The sequence below is a fragment of the Cydia amplana genome, chromosome 14 (genome assembly GCF_948474715.1).
Source record: "Cydia amplana chromosome 14, ilCydAmpl1.1, whole genome shotgun sequence".
NCBI lineage: Eukaryota > Metazoa > Arthropoda > Insecta > Lepidoptera > Tortricidae > Cydia > Cydia amplana.
Genome location: NC_086082.1, coordinates 9,497,227 through 9,510,896, shown reverse-complemented (window position 1 = coordinate 9,510,896; position 13,670 = coordinate 9,497,227). Strand labels below are relative to the sequence as shown.

The window sequence follows — 13,670 nt, the reverse complement described above, 5'->3', positions numbered from 1 at the left end:
AATTTAAAGTGTTATACAACTTGCCTACAAGCATTTTTATGAACATTCTCTATGACCCACCTCATCTCCATGATTTGATTATATATTGTGGGTCTGGTACTTTGCAAATCTCATAAATAGTAGCTGCTTATTTTCATTATCACATCTCATTAAGAACTCTAAAGTATTTCCGGACGTTTTTCGCAGGAACATCTTAAAATATCCACTAACACCGGTTTGATTTATTTGAAATGTCATGTTCTTTAGTTAGTCACTTAATTTCTTACCTTTGATCCAAAAAATCATTCCTTTTAGCCCGTGAAATATTATTTTAAGGATGAGGAGGTAAATAAATATACCTATAATATTTCCATAATAAATTTCATATGAGCGATTCCAAAGACGAGTGTTGACTGATATTCCACATCTCTGGCAAAACTCAGAAATTTTATTACATGCAAGCATGCAACATTACAAGTTTTGTCTGTTGCCAATCCGTTTGGTAGTTTGGACGTCTGCCAAGTTGAGGCTTGTAAAGTAAAGTCGTAGTTGCGTCAAAAGTTGTGTAAATGTTTTCCGCATATTAGTCTCGCTATTCCTTGATATATTTATGTAAATGTGATAGCAATTAATAAATTGAAAATGTTCAAGAGAAATGTACCAGAAGCATTATATTATATATTTTAAGCGTTCCGGGAAATTCGCACTTGATCAGATTCCTGAAACTTCGCCAACATACTTTTTCTATTTAGAAATTATTAGCTGCATTTTTTTAACTCTTTTCCCGTCTAGTTGAGGCTAAGCTTTCTTGTATAAGTACTCATGGATCATACACATTTTATTGTACAGCTAAGCTTAACTCGTTCGCGTCTTTCCTGTAGACATCGAAAAGAGAATCAAAAGTTATTTTTCCCTTTCATTCGGGATACTTTTTTTCAGTACTTGCGACTCAAATAAGATTTTTTTATATATTGGTCGTGGGTCGTTAACTTTTATTTTATTACGTCTATTGTCCACAGAAGAGACCTTTATTTGAAATGTGTTTGACCGTAATCGGTGTACCATAATCCATTGTAAAAAAAGCAAACAACTCGTGCCTCTGACGTCCACTGCACTAGAACACAGGGCGGACACGCCATACATCAAAAATGATTTGCGTTTATATGTGTGCGCGGCACGTCTGTACAGTTGTACACGCGTCATTGAGTATCTGACGGAATCCTGACATGCTCTCAGTAGAGCGACTTACGCACACATTCATGTCGCGGCCAGTCGCGGGGCGAGGTAATCCGAGTCGGGGCGGGGCGGTGCGTGTCCGTTCTGTATGATAATACTATTACTGAACTTATTCTGTGACTAGAATTAGAACCGATCGTTGATCCGTTCCGAATGCAAAGTTTACACTTTCCAAGATGTAAACTGTTTTCGACGATATCTAGTCGCGTTTGTAAATAAATGGGGATATTAGTGCACCTGTTAATACACTGCTGTGTATACGGGGTCGACCTTGTCAGAAGTTTTTACAAGAAATACTTCGCCTGCAGTTAGAGCCAATTGCATAACATAGGTACAACCATGAACCTATAATATTACGGACAGAGTTTGGCTTACAACACAACTGTGATTCCAACATCCACCAGTTTCTAAGTATTTACGCGTGACACACACTCATTGACAGCCCACATCCACCAGTTTGCCGTCAGACGAATCGAAACGTGATTGAAGTAAACATGTCGAAGAAAAATATAAAATATGCCGGCATGCGTAGTTAAACCCTGCTAGAATTGTACCGATCGAAAGAAAAAAAGTCACGGAATAACTTTTATACTTAAGTTTATCAATTAGTACGTAAAATCACGATAATTAGTTGTTTATAAATTATCAAACTGCAAAACAGGAGTGTGACCAGTAACATGAATAGGGTAATTTCCCGAAAGTAGGGTAATTGATATCCTTCTTATTAAATCATTATGTATTAAGAGATCATTTAGGTAAATGGTTAAATTATTGATTGTACATTTCAAACTAGGTCGGTATGGTAATTTCCCGATACTAAGGAGCGATACTTAACGTTTCTTTGTTATGTATTATAATTTTTTTGTTGAAAACCAGATGTTTCAAGTTAAATGTATAAATTAAAAAAACATGACGAACTGATTTCATTACGATGCTAAATATCATTAGTTAGGTAGGTATTGAAAATAATGTTTGCACAAAGTACCTAATTGTGCAATATTGCGCATTTTCAAGACCTATAAAATCAGATACGTACACACCTTTTTTATTGTCTAACGTAAAACTGTCCTAATTTTTTTATTTGAAAACAAGGACGATATTAAAAATAATTGTTTCACCATTAGGGGAGAATTTGTGTTACATGGTAACACTCGTCTACACGCACACATTCAAACCGTCGGCCATTGCAGTGTCACAGTTTGTCTTAGGTGAGAGTCCGTCCGTATATTCTAGGTCCATGGGTACAACACATACTTAAAATGCGGAGTATTTATTTATTTTGAGCATTATAGAACTTAACACATAAAGATACAAAAGGGGGACTTAATGCCTCATGGCATTCTGTACCGGTCTACCATAACAATTATTGTTAATAGTGCTTTAACAATCATTCATATTTTTAACATAGTCATTTTAGATTGGTGTTTTGAAATCCATAAATTTTCCCTACGCTTCAGGAAAACGGGCTTAGGTATTAGCATAGAGAAAAAAATACATAGAGTGCTCACTCCATACATCAGTTTTAGTACCAAAAAAACTATTAGCATCTAGCATCGAGTAGCGGAACTATCAGTACTGCTATTTGACAATAGATGTAGCACCGACCGGAAAGTCTTATGCTGTTGAGATAAGACTTTCCGGTCGGTGCTACATCTATTGTCAAGTAGCAGTACTGATAGTTCCGCTACTCGATGCTAGATGTAGACACTGAAATTAATAGTCTGAACTGATGTATGGAGTGAGCACTCTTGTCTTTATTTCTCTATGGTATTAGGTATGTATTATACCTGTTTTGAAATATTTTCTCTATGCTATGTTATGCCGTTTTAGCAAGTAAATTATAGTTAGCTGATTGGTCTGTGTATTTAGGTAACAAACTAAATTGACTTTTAAAAGCATGTATGCTGTCTGAACATTGATACTTATTTTCCTTTAATTAATATTATTATAGTTAAAGGAAAACCACATTGATAACCAATCGAACAAAACAAGTATGGAAACTGCTCTGTTAATCAATTATTCCATGTTAGAACATCCTACTGGACACAATTCTCTTGAAATTATTAACTGTGTTTTAATAAAAACTGATTTGAGGCACGAACATTACCATATACATTGAACTACGTAATTTCGTTCAAGTAACCACGTAGTTATTGACATAATAATTGTAATACAAAAACTGCGAGTTTGAATGCGCAAGATTCAGTGACGCGACAACTGCCGTGCGAACGCTGTGTTTGCGTTGAAATTTAATATTTTTGGTTTCTTATTTTAGTGTTGTGAAATTTTGTGATATTCGGAATGATTGTGTAAAGTACTAATGGAAGCTCAGGAATTAGTCGTGTTTCGAGATTTTAGTGTAAGTTTAGTTTACTACATAATACATAATATGCTAACGACGAGTTGAATTTCTTTTCACGTCTTAAATCTTGTTTTCCTTAATTCTGACACATGACATAAGCGTTTTTTGAATGAGTGTTAAAAAACTTGTTCCTAAACTCCATTGTTTATAAAATGTATGACGAAAACGCATGACGCGTGTCTCTACGTCTCCGCGTAATTTAAGATACCCCTCTGATCTGCGAGTGTTTTCTAAAAGAAAACACTAGCTTGCAAAGAAAAATGTCGCTCGTTGTTTCTCGATTATCGACAGCGGTGGGACTGTTGCACGATTTGATCGACTTCTAATAAGAATACGTCTTATATTTAACCTCTCGAATTGAGCGGTATGTACCAACTTGAAATTGTGTCATTATAGTCTCGATCATAATTCTATATTCCAGTAAAACCGTATGTTTCCTTGTTCAACTAAACTGCTTATCTAGAGCAAATGTCATAAAACTGTTCCGTGCCGTACAAAGACTTTTAAGTTTATTTTCGTAACTGCATCCTATGTAGAGATGGGTCGTGGGTATTTAATTTACCCAATTTACCCACCCAGGTAAATACCCGGTAAATACCCATCTACCCGGTATTTACCCGTATCTACCCAAATGGACGGGTAGATTCATTTCTTATTGCACATGTCGAGTTGTGTTAAAGTGGAGATATAAACCGAGTTAATGGTTGTAATTAATGTCTGTCATTTAAAATGAAAAGGTTTAGTGAAACCTGCAGTTGTAACTAAGGATTTTTAGTACACTTTTGATAAATATTAAAAAAAGACCGTCATAAGAGTATTTTTTTTTAGATTTTAGTAAATTATCATACTTATACGTTGATAATACACATTCGAACTTCAGTCGGCGGGGGGTGTGGTTGGGGGGAGGGGGGTAAAAGTTAACTTTTTCATATTTCTTGGAATCTGTTATTAATATCGTAAAGTGTTGTATGTACAAACTAAAGTACACAGAATTTCCTACAAAAAAGGTTATATACATTTTTGTCCTAAAACTAACTGTATTTGACTTATGAGCTTCCCAAGTTGTGACACTGCAAAATTATTTTTTCTTATCATTCATAAGTAGTCTTTATTTTCATCTTTCTAATGTATATCAAAAGCATTATAAAACATTTCCGGAAGCCAGGGAATGATTTTACACGATATTCATAATTTGACTTATATGTTAAAATCGAACTTCACCTCATAGCAACCTTTTCGTAATTAGTTTGAACATATCATTTTATGTAACATTATAAAAAAATACTTAAATTAATCTTATTTATACTCACATACCATTAAACACATCAAATTTAGAAGAAAAACGAAAATACCCGCGTATTTACCCGCGGGTAGGTAAATATCGGGTATATACCGGGTAAATACCCGCTCTCGGGTATTTACCCGGGTAGAGTTACCCATCTCTAATCCTATGGATCGATCGGCCGAGACTACGCTAAAAATATAGGCCTTTCGTGACCTACTAAAGACGATCAGAATATTCTATTTTCTACGTATACTATAATCGAATCAAGGAAACGACGTACGTAGGTACCTAATCAGAATCAGTAATCAAGATGCACGTATTACACATTTTTATGATTTCATTTATTTAACATTTTGGACTTTGTTTGCTCTGTCGAGATTTTCTCCATTGTTGGGGTTATGGGAACGTCATAAAAAACCTACTATTTTTAGTACTTTATGAATATATTATGATCGCTTAATCGAAAGTCTACACAATTACACAGATTATCTTAATGCCTATAAGTGTGATGTAGTGGTTTTTACTCAATTTATAAAAAAGAAACTGCGCGTGAAATTTACTTTCTTGTGGCGTACAACTTTCCAATGCATTTATTGTACCTATGTGCGCTATTATGCAAGGCGATCATTTTGATAATAAGAGTTTTGCATATAATGAAGTTGTTATTGTACTCGTAGTGCAATCTGGTGTTCGCTATGTTCTCGTATTGTGTAGAAATTTGTGTGGGCATAATAGTCGAACTCATAATAGGCGTTATCCTAAACATATCATAATTTGATTCTAGCCTCAAGTATAGATCGGTTATAACCCGAAACCAACTTTTGCATCTACATAGTTTAATACTAGATATTGTTACTTCATTATTTTCTTCAAAGTCTGATCTTCTTAATGAGCTGCTGATCATTACTAAATTTCCTCTACATTCTTCGCCTACGCCGTTTTCCGAATCAATTTGATTTTACAAGTAGTAATAAAAGGACACATCAACACATACTTGAATGTAGTAGAAATTTGGGGAAAACGAAGCATTTGGAATTTCCCTCAAATCATCTGTATTTATTAACCGCGAATAACGTCGTAGTCGTACTAATCGGTTCCCTCGAAACGAGACGGTCAGACAAAAGATTGACATCATCGCACGCGATGGCCACTCGAGCCGCGAGCGCACTTCGGATTGCACAACGGCTAATAAATAAATTATAATTACGGCTGTGACTAGGTTACCTAACAGCCAACTGAAAGAGTGTAAATTCCGAAGAAATTGCTCATGCAATTGGGATGGACTTTTCGTACTTTATAGCTCTTCCAAGTAACTTTTCTTATGAATGATTAAAATAGACTCCTATTTTACAAGGTTTCTTAAGTTCTAAACAACTCACGGGTGGACTTGTACGTAATATCATGTAAAATTTTACCAAAGCGAAATATTCTTGTGGCGTACCTATATTTGAAGATAAAATTAATTTTAGTTTTGTATGCATATATTACTCACAAGAAATTAATTATTATTTTTTACTTTGATAAACTATATTATCTTGTATGTGTAAGAATAATTTTGATTCAGTGTCTGAGTTTTTGAATGTGAAACGTTTCTTATTTTAGTTTCAAATATTTTCAATATCTACGTGTCATGATGTTATTACCTATTGTCTTGTTACTTTTTATAAAATGTTTTTATGAACAAATGCTTGATCTCAAACTCATTACTATTGCAACTTTACTAACGTCGCACGTCAGTCTGTTTTTGCTTGAAACGTGGGAGCATATTGTTTAAAATTCATCTAAGGTGAAACTGTATGAACAATGACGAAGTGCATTGTGATAATCAGTGAAATTTGATGCACTGTCGAGAGAAAAAGTCCCTTAATTTCATAATGAGGTACAAGTTTGCAAGACACTTGTTAAATGTATTAATGGGAGTTCAGTTTTAAAAACATAACATTATAAAATACATACAAATAAAGAGTATAATGTAAAATATACCTACCTACTTACTCTACCTAAGTATTGATTGAGATCATCAAGAATTTAGACGTTACAAACAGATCTAACCTGGCAATGGCACTAAATGAAGTAAAGATAATTATAAATTCTTCAAATAAATTCAAGCGCAAGGCGATTGCTGCAGAGAGTCCCTATAGACCCAGTCCATTCAGGAGTCGCAGAACGGCAACGGCAACTAAAGTTACCTTAGCTATGCGCAAGGTATTAAGGTAATTGGGACACGCCAATTAACTATATGCTTTATTCCTTTGACCTACAAACTCAAGGTTTGTTCCCGGATGCTACAACCATTGTCTAAAACATGCACAGGTGAAGTTATAACGCCTTATAAATGCTTTGTAAACTAACATTTTAAATATTTTCAAACTTACTATTACTAAGCCGCGTAACTTTTTATTTAAATTAATATTTAAGTTCAAAACAAAGCAATTGCAAATCCAAAATTTGGAAAGCACTCACCATCTTCTTTGTGTGGCGTGAACGCGCCACTTAAAAAGTTTTAGCGTTGTTTTTTGACTAGTTTGTTTTTTTAATTATTCTTGTCTTACTTTCACTTGTTACGAATTAAAATTTGCTAAGAGCAAACAGCGTTGCAAATGTTGCAATTCAAGCAAAGCCGTTAAACTAATCCAGAGTAATAACATTCCACGAAGGTATTTCTCCCGTAGTCGATTGCTATAATTATTTTATCCCAAGTTTGATTAAATAGAGTACCGACGTAATCAGGGCCCAATCAGAACCGAATTCATTTAGCGTTATCTGGAGTGAGGCTCGACAAACAGCGGCGGGTGTAAAATCGTCACGTTCTTTTGTTGTTGACGTGTCAATTGGCACGTAACAAAAGTTGTTTCGATTCATACATAGCATATCGAAATTCCGCAAGTCCATGCAGAAATCTAAACGAGTTTGACTTCTTATTCAAGGGAATAAATGTCAAATTCCAATGTCCAATTTTGACTCGAGTTTTGATACATATCGACATAGTTGTGACAAGTGTGACGAGGGACGCGATGCTCAGATAACAAGTTCATTACGAGTTTTAATTTCCGTGTTCATATGAAACATTGCGTGTTGTGTTTGCTGAAATATATTTGATTTATTTATCTATTTTAAAGGTCCTAAATTTGACGTCTGATATTAATACCTAGGGAATTCCCTTAAGTGTAAAAAGGGTGAACCCATCGTAACATACAAATTTTGCAACGCAATGTATTTTAGAGAGTTGTCAAAGTATAAAATGCATCTTTAGGCCTTTTGCATAATATCTAGGAAACTAATATATAGTCAAAGTCATTAATGATTACTATTGTAAGATTTGTAAGTATGAAAGTTTCGTAAAGCTGGTATTGCTCTTGAGTAGGCACAGTTATATGTATCGCTATCTCATTATCATTAAAAATCATATACTAGCAGATGCCGATGCTTCGGTTTCTTTCGTGGCTTCACTATCTTTAAGTGTGTATTTTATATGATACGAATGTCTTCTACTTAAATCTAAATAAAACCTAGCTTTCGACTTCTAAGTTTGTTATCGCCAAGTAGATACTGAATGCAGTCGAGTGAAACTGCTCGCTTTCGAGACGGAGTTAACTGAGCAACTGAACGACGCGATTCATTGCTATCGGCGAATGAATGAGCGGTTCTTGAACGAGAACCGTTCTGATTTGCAGCTGTTTCCGGGATCAATCCTTTAAATATAGCGACAATATATTTAGGTGACTTTACGAGCGATATTTTTGGTTCATACCCCACATATAAATCAGAATAATCTTCTTAGGTATTTCATGACATTCTTTCGTTAGCAAAATCCCTGATTTCTATCAAGGAAATCATAAACTATTATTTTAACTCCCTAATAAACTATTTTCAGCGGCGTACGCACATATCGAGGTTAATTTTACAACAGTATTAAACCAGTTCATTTTAAACTTTGCTGAAGTCCGTAAATTCGTTGTGTTACTTAAAGTTTGTGTCGCGAAAGCTAAAAAGGGGTGAAAAATAAATTATGGTTTAGTTCCCGCCAGCATTTTTCCGGGCTGAATGTTCAGGCTTGCGGGCGACCTTAATGAATGCACTCGTGTGCCTATGCATCTCGAATGCTATAATTACACTACCTCGTATGTCGTTTTGTAATGTTACCGAAAAAACAACCTTATTTCGTACGAAGTCATGTTCACTTGTCATTGCCGCGTAACGTTTTTTAAGAGTTTCAGTATGTACGTAATGGGTATGCTTTCGTATTTACCTGTTTCACCGAACATTTTTACGCCTTTAAAGTTGGCAGCACTCGTAAAATAGTGTTTACTTCTGATTTGTTAACATTTTTTTTCAAAGACCTGTAACGTAAAATAGTTTTGTGTGCGGGTGTTTTTGTCAATATCTTTAAAATATGGTGTTCTATGAAATAATACTGACTTAAATGCTCCTGCATTTCAACAGAAATATGTTTACCATTAAACTCCGTAGGTTGTATGCTAGTATAATTCTAATTAATCCAGTTTTGTTAATGTTAATGTAAACATAAGTGTGTGTGTACATAACACATAGCTGCAAAAGTCCATATCCACTTAATGAACAAAATCAATTCATAAAGTAGGTAGCTAATAGGTATAAACTTTTCCAACTCACTGTACATATTTCATTTCATATAATATAAATTATCTGCAACCATACACTTAACTGCAGTTTAAACAAAAGCCTCTTTTGAACATATTAAAAAAATGACCCTACAATAAGATTACCAGGAATTAATGAAAGATTCTCCCCAAGACCAAGCTATATCTTATTTACCGCACGGCCGAATATAAGCCGGCTTACTCCAAAGCCTGCTAAGATTTTCCTATTTTCTCGTCTCCAGGTGCAGCCTTGGAAATAGAAAAGTTTTATTTCATTTTTCTGAAGCCGAGTTCGCCGATCTAGTTAAGCGGTTCAAGTTTTAGAATGAAGCGGCCGATTTCAATTACGATCAACTACATCTTTAGAACCGCAATGAAAATGTTTAATTGTCAACTTGTCGTATTCTAAGTTCAAATTACACTTTCATCGAAATTATATCTAATTAACCGCCAATCACCCTTTATCAGCCAGCCTATTATGGATAGCTTTATCCATCTTTATCCACGTGATAAAATAACTGTCACTGTTTAACACCGTGGGAAAGAAAGTGACGGACACCGTTTTATCACGCTGTCACGTAGACAAGAACGACCATCATATCCGTACTGATTTGCTTAAAGCGATTAAATTTCGTTCGAATTTAATTACATTACTATCTCTTGAAAAGTTTTAGACTGTCATTTGCTCTTTTACATTTGGCCAATGCATATGTATGTAAATATATATGTATATGTTAATGTAAGTCCATTAAACTACATGAAAGTAAGTCAAAAGTTTAATGTCTACTCTACAAAGTCATTTAGTTTTTAGATTGCCTTATACTTACTCTTCGGTTCTTCCTCTGTGTTCCCATGCCTTGAACTCGCCTGAAAGTTGTTTGTATGTTCCATAATGAGAACAGCCATGTCTGCCGCGTTATGGTTATCATTATCAATGTTTGCTTCTTGCAATGCAAGATATTGCTCGTTTAAACTTAGATCAGATAACATAGTTTCACACTTTCGCAACAAAGGCTTTGTTTGGTCTACGTATTTGTTGAACTTTTGAATTCTAGTATTGTTGTTTTCCACACATTTAAGAGTGTTTTGTGACAATTGTGACAAATCATGCGTTCCAAACACAGAACAAGTAGAATGGCGATGCGAGCAGGGTACGTGTCGCCGCGGGGTTTTGAGCAAACGCTTGCATGCTACTCGCCCGCGCTGACCGAAAATGAAGTAAACATGCCTTTTTGCCACAATAACGTTCAGATTAAGAAGCCAGACGTCAAATCTGTTTAAAGGAGGCGTATCCATTCACCACGCACACAAGGCGCTAGCTAGTTTTTACTACCGTTGCGCGAGTGTTACTAATGTGGAGAGGAACGAGGGGCGACACCGGTTCCGATACTAACTGTGCGCGATAGCCATTCTAACCTCTTTAATATGTTCTGTGGTTCCAAACTTTGAGTCTATTTTGGTGTATGTAAAAAAAAATATGTAGTTTTGTCCGTTAGGTCTCGTACTTTAATTCACTGCCAACATTTTCGTAGCGCTACGTAGCCGATCCAGCGTTTTCCCGCATTGTAGAGGAAAGCGACTTCGAACAGAGAACCCTCCGAGCAAGTTCCCGGCACTCAATGTGTTAATGTGGTCGGTATTTTAAGTGTCTTTTCTAGTGCTTATTATTACTTGTTAATGATAATAATACTTTTATATGTTTACGGCTGTATCGTATTGATTTAACTAACCAAACATTACTGAAATCGTAGTCCATCCTACCATGTTGACGTGCACTATGCAGTCACAGCGTTAATTTTAATTCAACCCGGCTGTTTGTCCAGTTTGGCACACCATCGCCATTTTATTTCGGATGTGACGTGATGTGAATTCTTTATTGCCTCTACTTCCAGGCGCAAAAGGAACATAGTCGTTTGAGGCGTCATAAATGGCGTAACATTACGTATATCTAATTTCACTTTCATTGTGGCTTTTCAATTATGGTAAACGTTACTTTCGCTAGTGTTTATGTAGACGTTTGCATCTTACTAAAATTTTCGGAAAGTGTTAGCTTTCCGTGTTGTCTATTTTATATTTGTTTTACTTTAAATAATACCAGTTCTTAATATTAGTTTAGGTACGACAAATACGTCCGTTTTTATCCGCCTGCTACCGACTAGCAATTATTTCCAATTAAACTTTATTAAATTACACAGTTCTGTATCAGTTATGTTTTATCTTATGGCTTTAGAATTCCTTTGTCAACCTTTAAAGAAATTAATATTTTCAATAGGATCCCTCACAACTTCAGTACGGATATGATGGTCGTTCTTGTCTACGTGACAGCGTGATAAAACGGTGTCCGTCACTTTCTTTCCCACGGTGTTAAACAGTGACAGTTATTTTATCACGTGGATAAAGATGGATAAAACTATCCATAATAGGCTGGCAGTACCTATTAAAGCCAACGATCAAAACAACTCTAAGAAAAATCAAGCGAATTACGACAACGAATTGGCAACCTAATCCGTGTTCCGTTTGGTATAATTGCCAGCCCTTGTTATCTTAATGACGGACCCGATTTGCCTTTGGGAGCGTTTTCAATACCAACAATCGATTGTTTAGCGACTTTAGCGATTACTAAGATAGCCCTTAGTGTGGTGCCCGCTTTATTGTCAGTCAGTAAAGAAAACGATCCAAATAAGAAATCTAGCCACATAATACTTAAACAGTCTTAATTAAGGGGCCCACTGATTAACAGTCCACCGGACGATATGGGCCTGTTCGATAGAACAAAAAGTTGACAGTTCCGAACAACTGACAGGCTGATAACGTCCGGCGGACTGGTAATCAGTGGGCCCCTTTACAAAGAGACATAAGATTATCTGGTAGTAAGGTCTGCGTAAGGTCTTAAGTTATTATTCCATGGATTTATATATTTTTTACTTCAGGATGCTTAAAATTTTCAGTTGTTCAAATGTATTATGATGCTTTTTTTTTCTTACATAAATATGTAAATGGTGGATTTTTTTAGCATTGAACACATAAGAGACGCAATAAGGTTTTCGTTTATTAGATTAGTAAATGTTGTAACACATTCATAGACCGCGGACCCACGCCTGCCACAAACTAATTACGCTAATCACTTTAAATACGTTTGTATTAAGAAGTACTAATATGATTGCAAAAGTCTCCACAAATCAAATATGCTTTCGGTTAATTAACCGATCATGAAAAACTGTCTTGGGTATATAATATTCTGATTTCTTACTTCATAACCTAAGATTTTCCCATAGTAAAACAGAAATTTAAAATATAGTTTCCTAATTTTCTACAAAATTGCTCCATAAAGCTCTCATGGGCACCTGTGCTGGACGTTCCAGTATTTTTCCGAATATGTTAAATCTATTTTCTTGGCGAGAACAGGCTTTTGAACGGATTCCAAATACAGTCCACTGAATACGATGTTTATTGTCCTATTCCGAAACTGAATATATTACAGGTTCTATTCCATTTTTGGAGAAAGTTGGAAATAGGTTCGAATATTCAATAATAGCTTTGTTTGTATCTAACTCATCGGTCATTGTTATAAATAGGAGTTCGCATACATAAGTGCAGCAAATTTTCTTATCTCTAGTGAGTATATGAAATAAATGAATGAATATTAATTTAAGTGGTCTTTTCTGGACTTGTCAGTCTCAAAATGCTTTTGCTGTGAATCTACTTCTACTTTTTGGACAATTATTTATTTATTCTAGGCGAAATCGACTAGTAGTGTTCCACTATATGTAAATATATTATTCTGGTTTAAAAAGAAGCTGTTACTTAGAAGTGGTTATATTTTACCTACTTTTTATCCCTCTCTAGGGTATAAAACCCAGTGCAATAAAATAAACGTAGAGATTTTTTCACTTATCTTCAAACACAAATGCCGCGAACGCGCTTTAGGTGTTTTATAGTACCAATATCTCTCCAGATAAGCTCCCCCAACACCTTTATTTTCTTCGATTTATTCATGTCTTGGCATAAATTAGGTAACGATAAAGAATCTACGAGAAATAACCTTTTCCTTAACTCTATTACTTGAAAGGGTGAACTACACATACTGTTTTCAGGTGTCTTACTCAGATTATTATCATGATTTTCTTTATTACTTTTGGTCTCAAGTTTTTTATTAAGCTCATTCGTAGACCGTTTTTTTTTTAAAAGA

The 13,670-nt window shown here is 35.1% G+C and overlaps 1 protein-coding gene across 10 annotated transcripts in view; it reads left to right on the top strand.

Annotated features, from left to right (window-relative positions):
• LOC134654117 (rap1 GTPase-activating protein 1) overlaps nucleotides 1-13,670 on the top strand; it is a 433,547-nt gene that overhangs the window by 342,276 nt on the left and 77,601 nt on the right. The window contains exon 1 of one of the 10 annotated variants that reach the window (XM_063509559.1): nucleotides 3,449-3,574. The exons of the other annotated variants lie outside the window; for them this stretch is intronic. Within the exon in view, the coding sequence (XP_063365629.1) occupies nucleotides 3,536-3,574 (39 nt within the window). The 5' untranslated portion in view covers nucleotides 3,449-3,535. Of the gene's footprint in view, nucleotides 1-3,448; nucleotides 3,575-13,670 lie in introns of those variants that run through there. 10 annotated transcript variants of the gene reach the window in all.